Source organism: Carassius gibelio, chromosome B5 (genome assembly GCF_023724105.1).
Source record: "Carassius gibelio isolate Cgi1373 ecotype wild population from Czech Republic chromosome B5, carGib1.2-hapl.c, whole genome shotgun sequence".
In the NCBI taxonomy this organism is placed as follows: domain Eukaryota; kingdom Metazoa; phylum Chordata; class Actinopteri; order Cypriniformes; family Cyprinidae; genus Carassius; species Carassius gibelio.
The window spans coordinates 13,669,523-13,682,079 of record NC_068400.1 but is presented as its reverse complement, the minus strand read 5'-3'; the positions used below and the strand labels follow the sequence as shown (position 1 = coordinate 13,682,079).

General features: G+C 33.6%; 1 protein-coding gene across 2 annotated transcripts in view; it reads right to left on the bottom strand.

Annotated features, from left to right (window-relative positions):
- Window positions 1-12,557, bottom strand: part of pbx3a (pre-B-cell leukemia homeobox 3a) — a 43,793-nt gene extending 31,236 nt beyond the window's left edge. Inside the window, exons 1-2 of one of the 2 annotated variants that reach the window (XM_052555531.1) lie at window positions 11,925-12,557; window positions 10,625-10,698 (exon numbers count right to left, since the gene is read on the bottom strand). In XM_052555531.1, coding sequence (XP_052411491.1) covers window positions 10,625-10,698; window positions 11,925-12,100 — 250 coding nt within the window. In that variant the 5' untranslated portion in view covers window positions 12,101-12,557. The remainder of the gene's footprint in view (window positions 1-10,624; window positions 10,699-11,924) is intronic. The other variant, XM_052555532.1, reaches the window with a different exon arrangement.

The following is a 12,557-nucleotide window of genomic DNA, read 5'->3' as shown; positions in this document are numbered from 1 at the left end:
CTTCACAATATCCCACAGATTCTCTATGGGGTTCAGGTCAGGAGAGTTGGCAGGCCAATTGAGCACAGTAATACCATGGTCATGAAACCATTTACCAGTGGTTTTGGCACTGGGAGCAGGTGCTGAAAAACGAAATCTTCATCTCCATAAAGCTTTTCAGCAGATGGAAGCATGAAGTGCTCCAAAATCTCATGATAGCTAGCTGCATTGACCCTGCCCTTGATAAAACACAGTGGACCAACACCAGCAGCTGACATGGCACCCCAGACCATCACTGACTGTGGGTACTTGACACTGGAATTCAGGTATTTTGGCATTTCCTTCTCCCCAGTCTTCCTCCAGACTCTGGCACCTTGATTTACGAATGACATGCAAAATTAGCTTTCATCCGAAAAAAGTACTTTGGACCACTGAGCAACAGTCCAGTGCTCCTTCTCTGTAGCCCAGGTCAGGCGCTTCTGCCGCTGTTTCTGGTTCAAAAGTGGTTTAACCTGGGGAATGCGGCACCTGTAGCCCATTTCCTGCACACGCCTGTGCACGGTGCCTCTGGATGTTTCTACTCCAACCTACAATCTTCCTCAGGGTCCGGTCACCTTTTCTCGTTGTGCAGCGTTTTTTGCCACACTTTTTCCTTCCCACTGAGGTGCATTGATACAGCACTCTGGGAACAGCCTATTCGTTCAGAAATTTCTTTCTGTGTCTTACCCTCTCGCTTGAGGGTGTCAATGATGGCCTTCTGGACAGCAGTCAGGTTGGCAGTCTTACCCATGATTGCGGTTTTGAGTAATGAACCAGGCTGGGAGTTTTTAAAAGCCTCAGGAATCTTTTGCAGGTGTTTAGAGTTCATTAGTTGATTCAGATGATTAGGTTAATTGATCGTTTAGAGAACCTTTTCATGATATGCAAATTTTTTGAGATATGAATATTGGGTTTTCATGAGCTGTATGCCAAAATCATCAGTATTTAAACAATAAAAGACCTGAAATATTTCAGTAGGTGTGCAATGAATCTAAAATATATGAACGTTTAATTTTTATCATTACATTATGGAAAATAATGAACTTTATCACAATATGCTAATTTTTTGAGAAGGACCTGTATAAGTATTGCCCTCCTCAGCTCGTTGAAGTTGTTTGTGATGAACTTTGGTTCATCATGTGACTATTTTTTATCTCCATCAGTTTTTGGTGGTTATCAGTGCATTACAATTGTTCAAAACAGATACTAATACTACAATATGCTGGTTTATTAACATTACATCCGTTAATGAAATACAGTATTTTATTGTGAATTTAACTTAAGTCTGTATAACCTAAAATATTGCTGCCATATTGTTTGTGAAGTGAAGGTTTTTCTTTTTTTTCTTTTTCTTTTTTTATACAGTGTAGGCATTTCATATGAATCCAGTTTCCAAAGAGGGGTTTTTAATCAGGGACTGTATTATTGCATTAATAAAGCAAGATGCCTTCAAGCACTTGATATTACATTCAATAAACATTTTGCTTTATTAATAAACATAATCAGGTTAAATAACTCCAATAAAATAAGTTTAAAACTTCCAGATTGCACTTGGCTTATGACTAGAGAATGTGTATGCACAGGTTTTCCATTGAATGCAGCTCAGCCAGAATTAATAGTTTGGCAAGTTTGAAAAGATTTTTGCAAAAGTTGCATTACCTACAGCCGTAGCCTAAAGCTTCAGTCGGATTTTGGATAACATTTATTTTCCCTGCATACATCCATACATCCTCGTCTGGTCTTTCTCGCCTCCCGTCTATGAGGTGTCATTAATTAAGACAGGTCGTTTCTCCAGAGCATTATCTATCATATAGAAATATGCTGTGTGTGAAGTGGACTAATTAATTATGACTGTGTGTGATATATAACAGCCCCTCAAGAGGGTCAAGAGTACAGAAGAGCAATTAAAGCAGTAGAGCAGACATCAGCATCTTAAAACAAACACTAGTATGAGCCAAAGATTTACTGCTACTCTTCATTACGCAAATCAAAACCGGACACGAACTGCTGTAAGTCATGCATGTGACTCTTCCATAAGCATAGTATCAATCATATTACACATTCCCATGAACATCATAGAGTGAGAATGGCATTTTTACCATCACTGTTTAAATGTAATTAAACCTGTATCATTTTACATGAACCTTGCATTTTCCAAGTGCCAGTGTTTTCTGTTAATGAATATTAAAGTAACAGTTTATTTTCATATTCATTAATTTCATCATTCTTTCTTAAGAATATACAAGAAATTCCTGAACTATCATACAGAATATCATTTCATGTTTAAAATATTGAATTACATCAGTCTTTCTTAAGTGACATATAAGAAATTTTTGGAAAATCATGAAGAAGATTGTGCATTTGTTAAAATCATTCAGTTTCCTCCTTCTTTCTTAAGTGGTAAATAAGAAATTACTGGAATGTCATGTGGAATATCATGGGTTTGTTCAAAATATTCTGCCATTTCTGCCAAAAAATGGCTACATTCTTATTTTCAAATTAAACAAAATTGGCTTTTCAATGTTACTTTAATTAATAATCTGAAAACAAATTTAAATTACTCACTCATTTTCAATATCATGTTGCGAAGTCGTGTAGATTTTATTTAATATTATACCAAAGAAATTACTAAATCTTGCATGTCAAAACTTGCAAAAGGAAACCTTTCTTTTTTTCAGTTCTTCAGTAATGTTAACAGAACATTTCTTCAAAGTCAATAATGTTCTCAAAACATTAGCAACATTTTTTTTTATTTACATATCATTCCCTGAACATTTTTTTTTCTGAAACATTTTAGTTGGACGTAGAGAACATTCAAAAGTAACTTTCCCATAATGTTTACAAATGGAACGTCCCCTTGCTGTTTCTTAAACATTCTCATAACCAAGGAAACAAGTTTTTTTTTTACACATTTAAAAAAACTAGATGTTTTGAACGTTTAGAGAACGAACATTCAGATTTTTTTTTTTACATGTTTAAGAAGGACATCTTAAAATAAAGTGTTACCAACATTTTCATAACAGGAACATTGGGAAAACATTATTGGAATATATTTTTTGTCAGTTGGTTCACAAACCATTGAAGTAACATTCCTATAAAAATAATTTTCAAAATACTGAAATGGAACCATAAATGGAACGTTCATATAACCATTTTAAAAATATGACTTTTGAACATTCTGAAAACAAACAACTCATGCATATCTTAATGGTGGTGTTGTTAGCCGAGACGAGTAGAGGTCATAGTTGTGTGATCCAATTGTCTTTAACCATATTTAATGTGCAGTACCCTACAATACAATCGCCCTTTATATATGTGGGCACAAGCGCGTGTCCATTGATTACTGTAATCTATCACATTACAGTACAACTATAGGACATATTTGAGCAAGGAAACATTCAAATCGTGTTGGTCTGACGACAGCAGCCACTTTATCATGTTAAGATGTTCAAATGGGAGTCTGAGCAGATGGGAGCAGCTGCACCGTCCAGCCGTACCACGAGTCGGTCACTCTGAGTTGTCAGGTCTGATAAACGAGAGCCGCGCTGTTCAATTTCAAATTCGTCCTCGTCATATCCAGCGCTCGGTGATCATGCGCCACTGACCCGTGGAGGGCGGGCAGGAGGATATTGATAAAACAATTATCTGCTCGCCGCTCATTTGATTTTCTATTTCAATTACCGCCAGTGAGACGGGAACAGGGAGGATTGCACTATTGATTTTTTTCCCTGTGACAGGAGAATGCGAGACTCCTTCCCAGGCCGCTGTGATGACACCACAGCCGTGTAACAGCATGCTGTCTGTGTCCTTGTCTGCTTCAAATCTCACTTGTTGCAGTTATGCGTTTGGGGTAAAAAAGGATGTTAAATTACTGTGTTAAGGCAAGGCACTAGAGGCAAAACCATTGTTTTTTTCAGCTATTTTTCTTGTTTTTAGAAAACATCTATAATACACATTTAGGTTCTTATTTTTTTTTATCTATTTTGCATTTGTTTTTGGTTTTTTATCTCCAGTTCAGTATAGCATTTAGCCTACAAACACCAAATGTAACAGTTTTATTCCCAGGGGGTGGGGTGGTGGTATATTGTTTTATTTTTTACAATGTAATTGTATTCCCATAAAGGTGAAAATGATTTAATTAACTCTATTATGTCAACCAAATTAATACAAGAATTTTAAAACATGGCTTTATCTTGTTAATGCATGCAAATTTCCAGAGAAGTTGCTATTGAAAAAAAAATTATATATATATATATATATATATATATATATATATAGATTATGAAGATTATGAAGACAGATTTTTTTTTATCTAACAGAGACAAAAAAAAGTATTCAAAGTAAATGTGAGCAATTCTGATTTCATTTTGACATTAAAGCTGTTCTTGACGACAACAACATCAAACAATTTTAAAGAAATATTTTAAAAGACTAGTAATTTAAAAAAGCCGTTAGACTAACATGTTGGATATGAGCAATAATGATTGATCATTGCAAAAACTAACAAATAAAAAAACGCTCAAATAGTTGCATAATCATCTGAATAGTCTATTAATCTGCATAAGCACAGGTTGTAGTGTATGCTATCATGTTGTAGCACCATGCATATCAGTTAAAAGCCCTTAAACTTTATCTAATCAACTCAAACTATGAGATTCCCATGAGACTCTATTGACACGACTGATAGACAGTCATAAACCCAACCTGCTGAACAGCAAAATAAACGAGCTGCAATGATAAAAAAGAAGGGAAAAGAAGGAGTGCACTGTGGGAAAATCAAGCACAGTGCAAAGATTTTATTAGCTCCTCCTTTTAACAAACCACTGTGATCTCAATCATATTCATAAACAATATCGATACATTGGCCTGAACTGGACCTGCAAACCAACACAGGTGACCAACTTCAACTCAGATTCAAACACCGTTTCTCGGTAAATGAAGAAACTCTCAAATACATTTTTATTGCAAACTACTTCTTCTAAATTGTGCATAAAACCAAACAAGTACCAAATATAAGTGAAATTTTGACATGACAGTGAAATAGGCTATATACTAAATTCTTTGAATACAAAGGTTTGTGTTATTGCATCTATAATAAATGTGTTTTCTCCATTACATTACATGGTTAATGCACTTACCTGATGTATCATATTGCATATGCATTGCAATATAATATTATTCAGTAAATCTTGAAGAATTTGTAAATTGCAGAACATATGAGGTTTTAGGCTGTTGTGCTTTGCAGCAAAGTTTCAAGCTTCCATTTGTTGCCTTATTTTTTCACCTCAGAATTTTTTTTAGTTTATGGATATGAATAAAATATCAGTTTCTTCTCCTCAGCAGCAAATGAGGGTTACTTGCCTTGTTAAAGCAAAGAAAATCCTGTTTAATTTTCATTTCACTGCAGTCTTTTTGCACCAGACTTTCTGCTCTGAAATATCTGCTGGACGTTGACGATCTATCTATCTATCTATCTATCTATCTATCTATCTATCTATCTATCTATCTATCTATCTATCTATCTATCTATCTATCTATCTATCTATCTAAAAGTCCACTTTTCAAGGTCATGTGATGCAAAATAATTATTGAGATGAAAAATCTGAAGTTTCATATTTCAAGTTGTCAAAAGTTGATCTAATTGAAGAATTACCAATATCCAACTTCACAAATATGAACATTTTCTCTTAAAAATGGAAAATTCGGCAAATGTAACACTTCCATTTTCAATAAGTTCCATTATTAATAAGTCATAAATAATGGCCCGAGATTTAATTAAAGCGAAATGAAAGATATTCTTTATTGATTGAACATAATTTCTGTTTTGCACCTAAAATTAATTAATTAATTAATTAAAAGCACACCTGCGTTGCTATGAATGCAAAAAACACACAACCTGGTGATGCATGACAAAAAGAGGAAACAGCCTTGTTTGAAAGTCACACACGTGTGATGTCTCGAGCAGCCAGACTCTTGTTATATTTACGCTCTATAAAATATATGACCCTTCCCTCTCAGGCTTTTATCCCATGTGGAAAAATTATGGATGGCTGCAGATCACAAATGGCACTCATATCGCATGCACGTCACAGGGGAAATGTAAAATATTCAAATACACGAGGTGAGGTGTGTAGCGTTTACTTTAGGGAAATGAAAAATGAATGAAGTGATACTTTAGCTCAACCTGTCGAGAGTGTGAGGTTGTGCTGACAGAACAATCAGTGTCTTTCAGGTCGTCTTGACAGCAGACTTCATCATTTTTTATGTCTTTTAAATGATGCTTTAGTGATTGTAAGTGAACGTATGAAAACAGTTCTCCTCAAGTTCATCGCATTAACTATGAAAATGTTCCATTACTCAGCTTACAGGGAATGTTCTCAGAATGTTCTGGCAAGGTTCTCTCAGAGTTTTTAGAACATTCTTCCAGTAACATTGACAGAATAAGCTGTGTTTCCCAAAAGCTTAAGCCTAATTCATAAAAATGCTCGTAGGACTGATCTTAATATTACAGTCTGTTTCCAAAAAGCATTGTAACTTAAATAGCACTAGAAAATCATTGTAGATCTACGAGTGCTCTCGAGTAATGTAAAGACATAAGTGCATCGAGAAAGACAGATTTCTTCGGGCACCTGCAGTACAATCAGAAGATTGCACCTTTAATTTTATTCAAGTGCAATGTGATTATAATAAAGGCTAAGGATTTGATTGTACACTTTATTACTCGTTTTAAAAATGAATTTATAAATGAAATAATAAAAAAGGCAGAAAAAAATATAAATACTAGAAAATATAAATACTATACAAATCTAAATTAAATGACTGAACAAAAAAAAATGATTGTAAGAAATATGCGTCAAAGACTGCGGGAAAAAATCTTCAATGATTTAAGTAGGCTATAATATAATATAATATAATATCTGAGTCTGGAACGCAGCATTAGGTTAACATTTCTAAAGTAGCACTTAAAGCACAGCTACGTGTGATTGCTTTAAGTGCATTTTTGGGTAACGCACGTGAAACAATAACGAACAATCGTAAAATTACTCATAGAAAAAAACACCATTAAGCGTCAGTTTCAGATGGTTCAGGGAACTTTTAAAAGTAACTTTCTCATAATGTTTGGTAAATGATAAAATGGAACATTAATTCCCCTAAAGGAATAGTTGATCCAAAAATTAATATTCTGTCATTATTTACTCACCCTCAAGTTGTTCCACACATTAAATTTTTTCATCTGTTGAACACACACAAGAATAAGATATTCTGAATAATGTTGGTAAACAGACATTTGGTGGTAGCCGTTGGCTTTCATAATACTTCTATGGAAGTCAATGGCTACCGGCAATTGCTTGCACAGTCTTCAGAATATCTTCTTTTGTGTTCAGCAAGAAAAAAGAAACAACTTGAGGGTGAGTAAATGATGACAGAATTGTCCTTTTTTTGTGAGATATCCCTTTAATGTTTTTTGTAATGTTCAAATTACCGAGAAAAAAAAATGTTTTTTTAAACATTAAAAAGACTGGATGTTTTGAACATTCAGAGAACATTTAGAAAATGTTAGTACTTATTACTTTCAGATGGTTCTGAGAATATTCAAGAGCAACCTTATCATAAACTTTCTTGGTTATTGGAATTTTAGAGTAACATTAAGGGAACGTTCAAGGAAACTGGGCGTGTTTCAGAACATTCAGAGAACATTTGGAGGTTATGTTTCCATAACTTAACAAGAACATCAGCATAACATTCTTATTATTGTTAGCTTGGCTTTAATGCTTCAGAAACAAAGTTGCATAATCTTATTTATCTTTATTTTCAACACTAGATCACTTTTTTTTACTAGATCTAATCCATTTTCCTTTTGTTTTGCTTGTAAAGTTTTCAGCTATTTTTCTTTATAAAGCACTCAAAATGCATTGACATCAGTTGAATTCTTTTGGTTCTACTACTCAGCGAGCACAGTAAACATTTGCTCAAGAAATGTACATTGTGCTTTTAGCTCTACACCGACATAGAAGTACATAAACAGGGAAGGAACGCCAGGGATTTAAATCAATTATTCTCCATTCTCGTGTCCATTTTCCAGGCCACTGATCCATGCTGCCCGTCTCTGACAGTCCTCCACAGCTGAACACAAGCCGCCTGGGCCGAGAGAGTGTAATGATCCACCCACCACAGTCAAGTGCATCTTAACCACTGAGCAGCCCAGTTAATTGCACAACTCACTGCTATAGTCAAAACCAACAGGGAATGTGTACTATATGCATACATATACTGATATTTCAGATGCATGTCTGCAATCATACTTAGGTCACATTTTAGTCATGTTCATGGTTTTGTAATGCCACTATGCTAGAAATATTAAAATTGTGATCATGGTAATATCATATGTAGTGGTGATGGAGAGAGCCCTATTACGGACAGAGAACTTGTATGTTAGCTGAAAGCAATGGTTTGCAGTTGAAAATGCATTACTGATGGATATGTTTCATGTAATGTTTTTTTTTTTGATTATTGTGATGTTTTTATCAGCTGTTTGGACTCTCATTCTGATGGCATCCATTCACTGCAAGTGATGAAATACTATATTTCTTCAAATTTGTTTCCATGAAGAAACAAACTCATATACATCTTGGATGACCTGAAAGTGAATAAATTATTATTATTATTATTTAGCAAATTTTTATTTTGGGTGAACTATTCAATGCAAAAATGCAACTACTGCTTGACTAGTGAATCACTTTATGCATGAATATTATATAAATTGATAACAAAACAGCCAGCATCAATGTTTATGTTGATATTTATTTATTTGTTATGCTTTATAGTCTCTTCTAATTAAATTGTATTGCCCAAATAAATATATAATATTCAGCGTGATTGATTTGACTCATTAGCTCTGTCAGATTGTGTCAATACTAAAATGCCCCAAGCAGACTTCAGAAGTGCTTACTTAATATAAAGCACGACTCTAATCAACATAATGAATCCAAAGCAACTGCTTTGCTGTACTTCAATCTGACAATTGATTTTACAGAATGAGAGATGCATATTTACAAATATGCATGCACTGCAAAAATAGTTTTGTGAGTGTATACAGCTTGCTGAGTTACTCTCTCCCATGGTAATGTCTGAATGTTTACTGCACTGGCGCTAGAGTGCACTGTCATGACTAAATAATGATTTATACTCAATTTACACAACCAATTGCCCCATAGAGCCAATGAATTTCCATGACTTTCCAAAGCATTTGATTACTTACAAAGCAGTTTAATTAGAAAGCAATATTAAGTCAATAAAATATTATTAAGCTGAGCCTACACAGAAATGACTGATTTGACCTATTTGACCTTTCCAGGCCTGACATTTTCTGACATTAAGTGCACACTTCTGCATAAATCGATGATTTTAAATCGAGATTAAGTTTCTGGACCAAACAATTTATTTCAGATTTACAAACATGATCATTATAGGCTAATAAACAAAATTATATGTAATTAATCATACTACCTTACAATGATTTAAGCTAAATATTTTATTCAGAATTTGAATTATTTAATAATATATATATATATATATATATATATATATATATATACAGTATATATATATATACATATATATATATATATATATATATATATATATATATATATATATATATATATATAATTGTAAAATGTATTAAATAATTAAAATTGTGAATAAAATATTTAGCTTAAATCATTGTAAGGTAGTATGACAGACCTATATAAAGAAAAAAACATCACTCTTCACTGAAGGAAAAATGACTGAAAGATTTTTATTTTAAAGTTTTAACATACAGATATTTATTAATTCATTTATGTAGATGATGATGTTACTTAGTTAATATTATAACTAAATCATTGTCATTTATAAATAGGAAAGGGTGTGAATTGAGATTGCACCTAAGTTGCACAAATCTGCAGAAATGATTACAATACGATGGATGCAAATGTGTGTGTTTTTCTCTTTCCAGGCATGAAAATACATTGAAAATACATGCTGTGATTGAATTGAATCTTCTTCTTTTAGAAACACAACAAAGCATGTTGACATATGAAAAACTATCTTTCTTTTCCAAAATCAAGTCAGTGAGGCCCATCAAAAGATTTCAACTTCAAAAAATCCAAACTATACCAAAATAAATAAATAAATAAATAGGATTTGGGCCATGTATCTGACATGTCTCCAAAAAAATCAGGTGAACTTTCCTTCTCATAATAACATTGTGCACTAAAATTTCTGAAATGCATTCAAAACTTACTGCATCTACTAAAATGCACTTTTCCAAACTTCTGTGTTTCTGCTATGCCATTAAAAAAATGTCCAGCCCACTTGCAATCAAAATGCAGGTGTCAACCACAACTTTCTAAAATGCGTCATCAGAAAACAGTACAAACAGCTCATTCACACTTTGGTAAGGAAGCATCTGTCAGTGTCAAACACACTATTGTCTGTAATAAACACGAGCTTCTGCAGGACTGCTGGTGGCTATTGTGAATGTAACAGCAGTCTGTATTGAAGAGCATCATCCGTGCAGGTGTATTATGGCAGCGTATTGTGTGGGGCATAAAGGAGCACTTACCTGTTTTCTCTTTGATTTCACAGAGCACGGTGAACAGAGCCGGTTTCATTCTGTGACAGTTCAGCCCATGCTTTCTTTCAAGGAAAAACAGGAAGGATACAGAATAACTGATCATTCATACATGCCATATTAACACAGTGTTTTACATTAATAGTTCCTCTGCTGTGCTACTATATGTATCGTCTTGATTCCACTTGATTGCACCTCACAGCACCATGTGAGTTCAACCAAGGTTTCACATTAACATTTAGGAACGTCATTATGTTTCACATGCATTTATGGAGTACTATTCTTTAATTGTTTTAAAGACATTTTTTATAAAACCATATTGTTATGTTTAAACCAACATCAATGTGGTAAATGTATCATGTTGCACTGGTCTCTGCAAAAGAGGTCTGCAACAAATGACACTGTATATAAGCTATAGAATATTTTCTACACAAACTTACTGAGACATACAACAGATAAATGAATTAAGGTTTTTATATTTTAGCAGCAAATAGTGTTTTTGTTTCTTCTAAATAAACACAGACTATTTTTTGTATGCACAAAAGTTGTGTTTTATCATTTTAATTTCTTTAGGCCATATTTTTATATACTTTAAAAAATATTAAAAAAATATTTTTTATGTAATTAATTTATTTTTGTGTAATATTATCTAACATTATAATTTTTTTCCAAATATATTTCTGCATGTTATATATATATATATATATATATATATATATTGCTTTACTTAGTTTTTTTGTTCGTTTTAAAAATATATATTTAAAATACAATTTAATTTGTATTTTTTATATTATATTATTATAACGTTTTTAGTTACATGTTACATTTAAAAATTTCCCTGTCTCATGTATTATTTTGTTGTTTTATCTATTTATTTTTAAACATTTATTTTATTTTATTAAATAATTATAATTAATTTATTAAAGATTTTGCATGTTACTTTCTACATTCTTTCCTGTTTACCGAGTTGTTTTGTTGTTCGTAATTATGTTACTGTTTACATTTCCCTGAAAAGCCTACAATTGGCTGTTTAATGTCACACTGTGATAACTTACCCCATATCGTGTGACAACATGCCCCGCTATTTGAAGCGTGGCGTGTTAAAATAATAATAATAATAATTATTATTATTTTTTTTTTCTGGACAACAGCAGTGCACTTTTTGTAATCAATACTGTAGAAATAGACCTTTAAAACCACACAAAAAGTGTGTCGTTGTAAATGCACCTTATTGTTATTTATAAATTGCGCTACCATAGACAGCATTGTAAAGTGTCGATGTAAAACTAACTTTGCCTGAGCCTCGTCCAGGCTCTGGTCGGTGATGGTCATGATCTGATGCAGAATGTCTCCGATGTCCTGCTTGTTTCTCGGGTCGGTTCCGTCATGAGACACCGGTAAAGCCACCGGGTGTCCGGCGAGGGTCACGCCGCCCAGGGTCTGCATCAGATGACTCTGCTCCTCCATCCTCTGACTCAAAGAGCTCTGGTTTCTTTTAAAATCCACACAAGAGAGATGCTGATGCCGTCCTGAATCAATGCAATGGAAATTAAGGATGCGCAAAAGTGCGCGAAAACAAAAAGTGTTTTAATAAAACGATCCGCTGATGTCCAGAATCAAAAACCGTCTTGTGGCTTGCACTTTGATGCTTTTACTGTTCGTCATTTAGTTTGTCCACACTATTATTCCATGCAGTCCAGAGGCAGCTTCTGCAAAACTTCAGAAACCCCCCCTATGTTTTGATTTTCATCCTCGAGTAGAAAATAAATTAGTGACAGAAATGGGATGCATAAAAGCTGCAGTAAACCATTGGCCTTCCAGTGTTCTTCCTTCTGTTGATGAGCTGTGGAATAACGCAGACAGGTTGTTAAACGCGCCTCGCGCTCTTCTGGATGATCTACAGCAGATGTAATGTGTTGTGAGA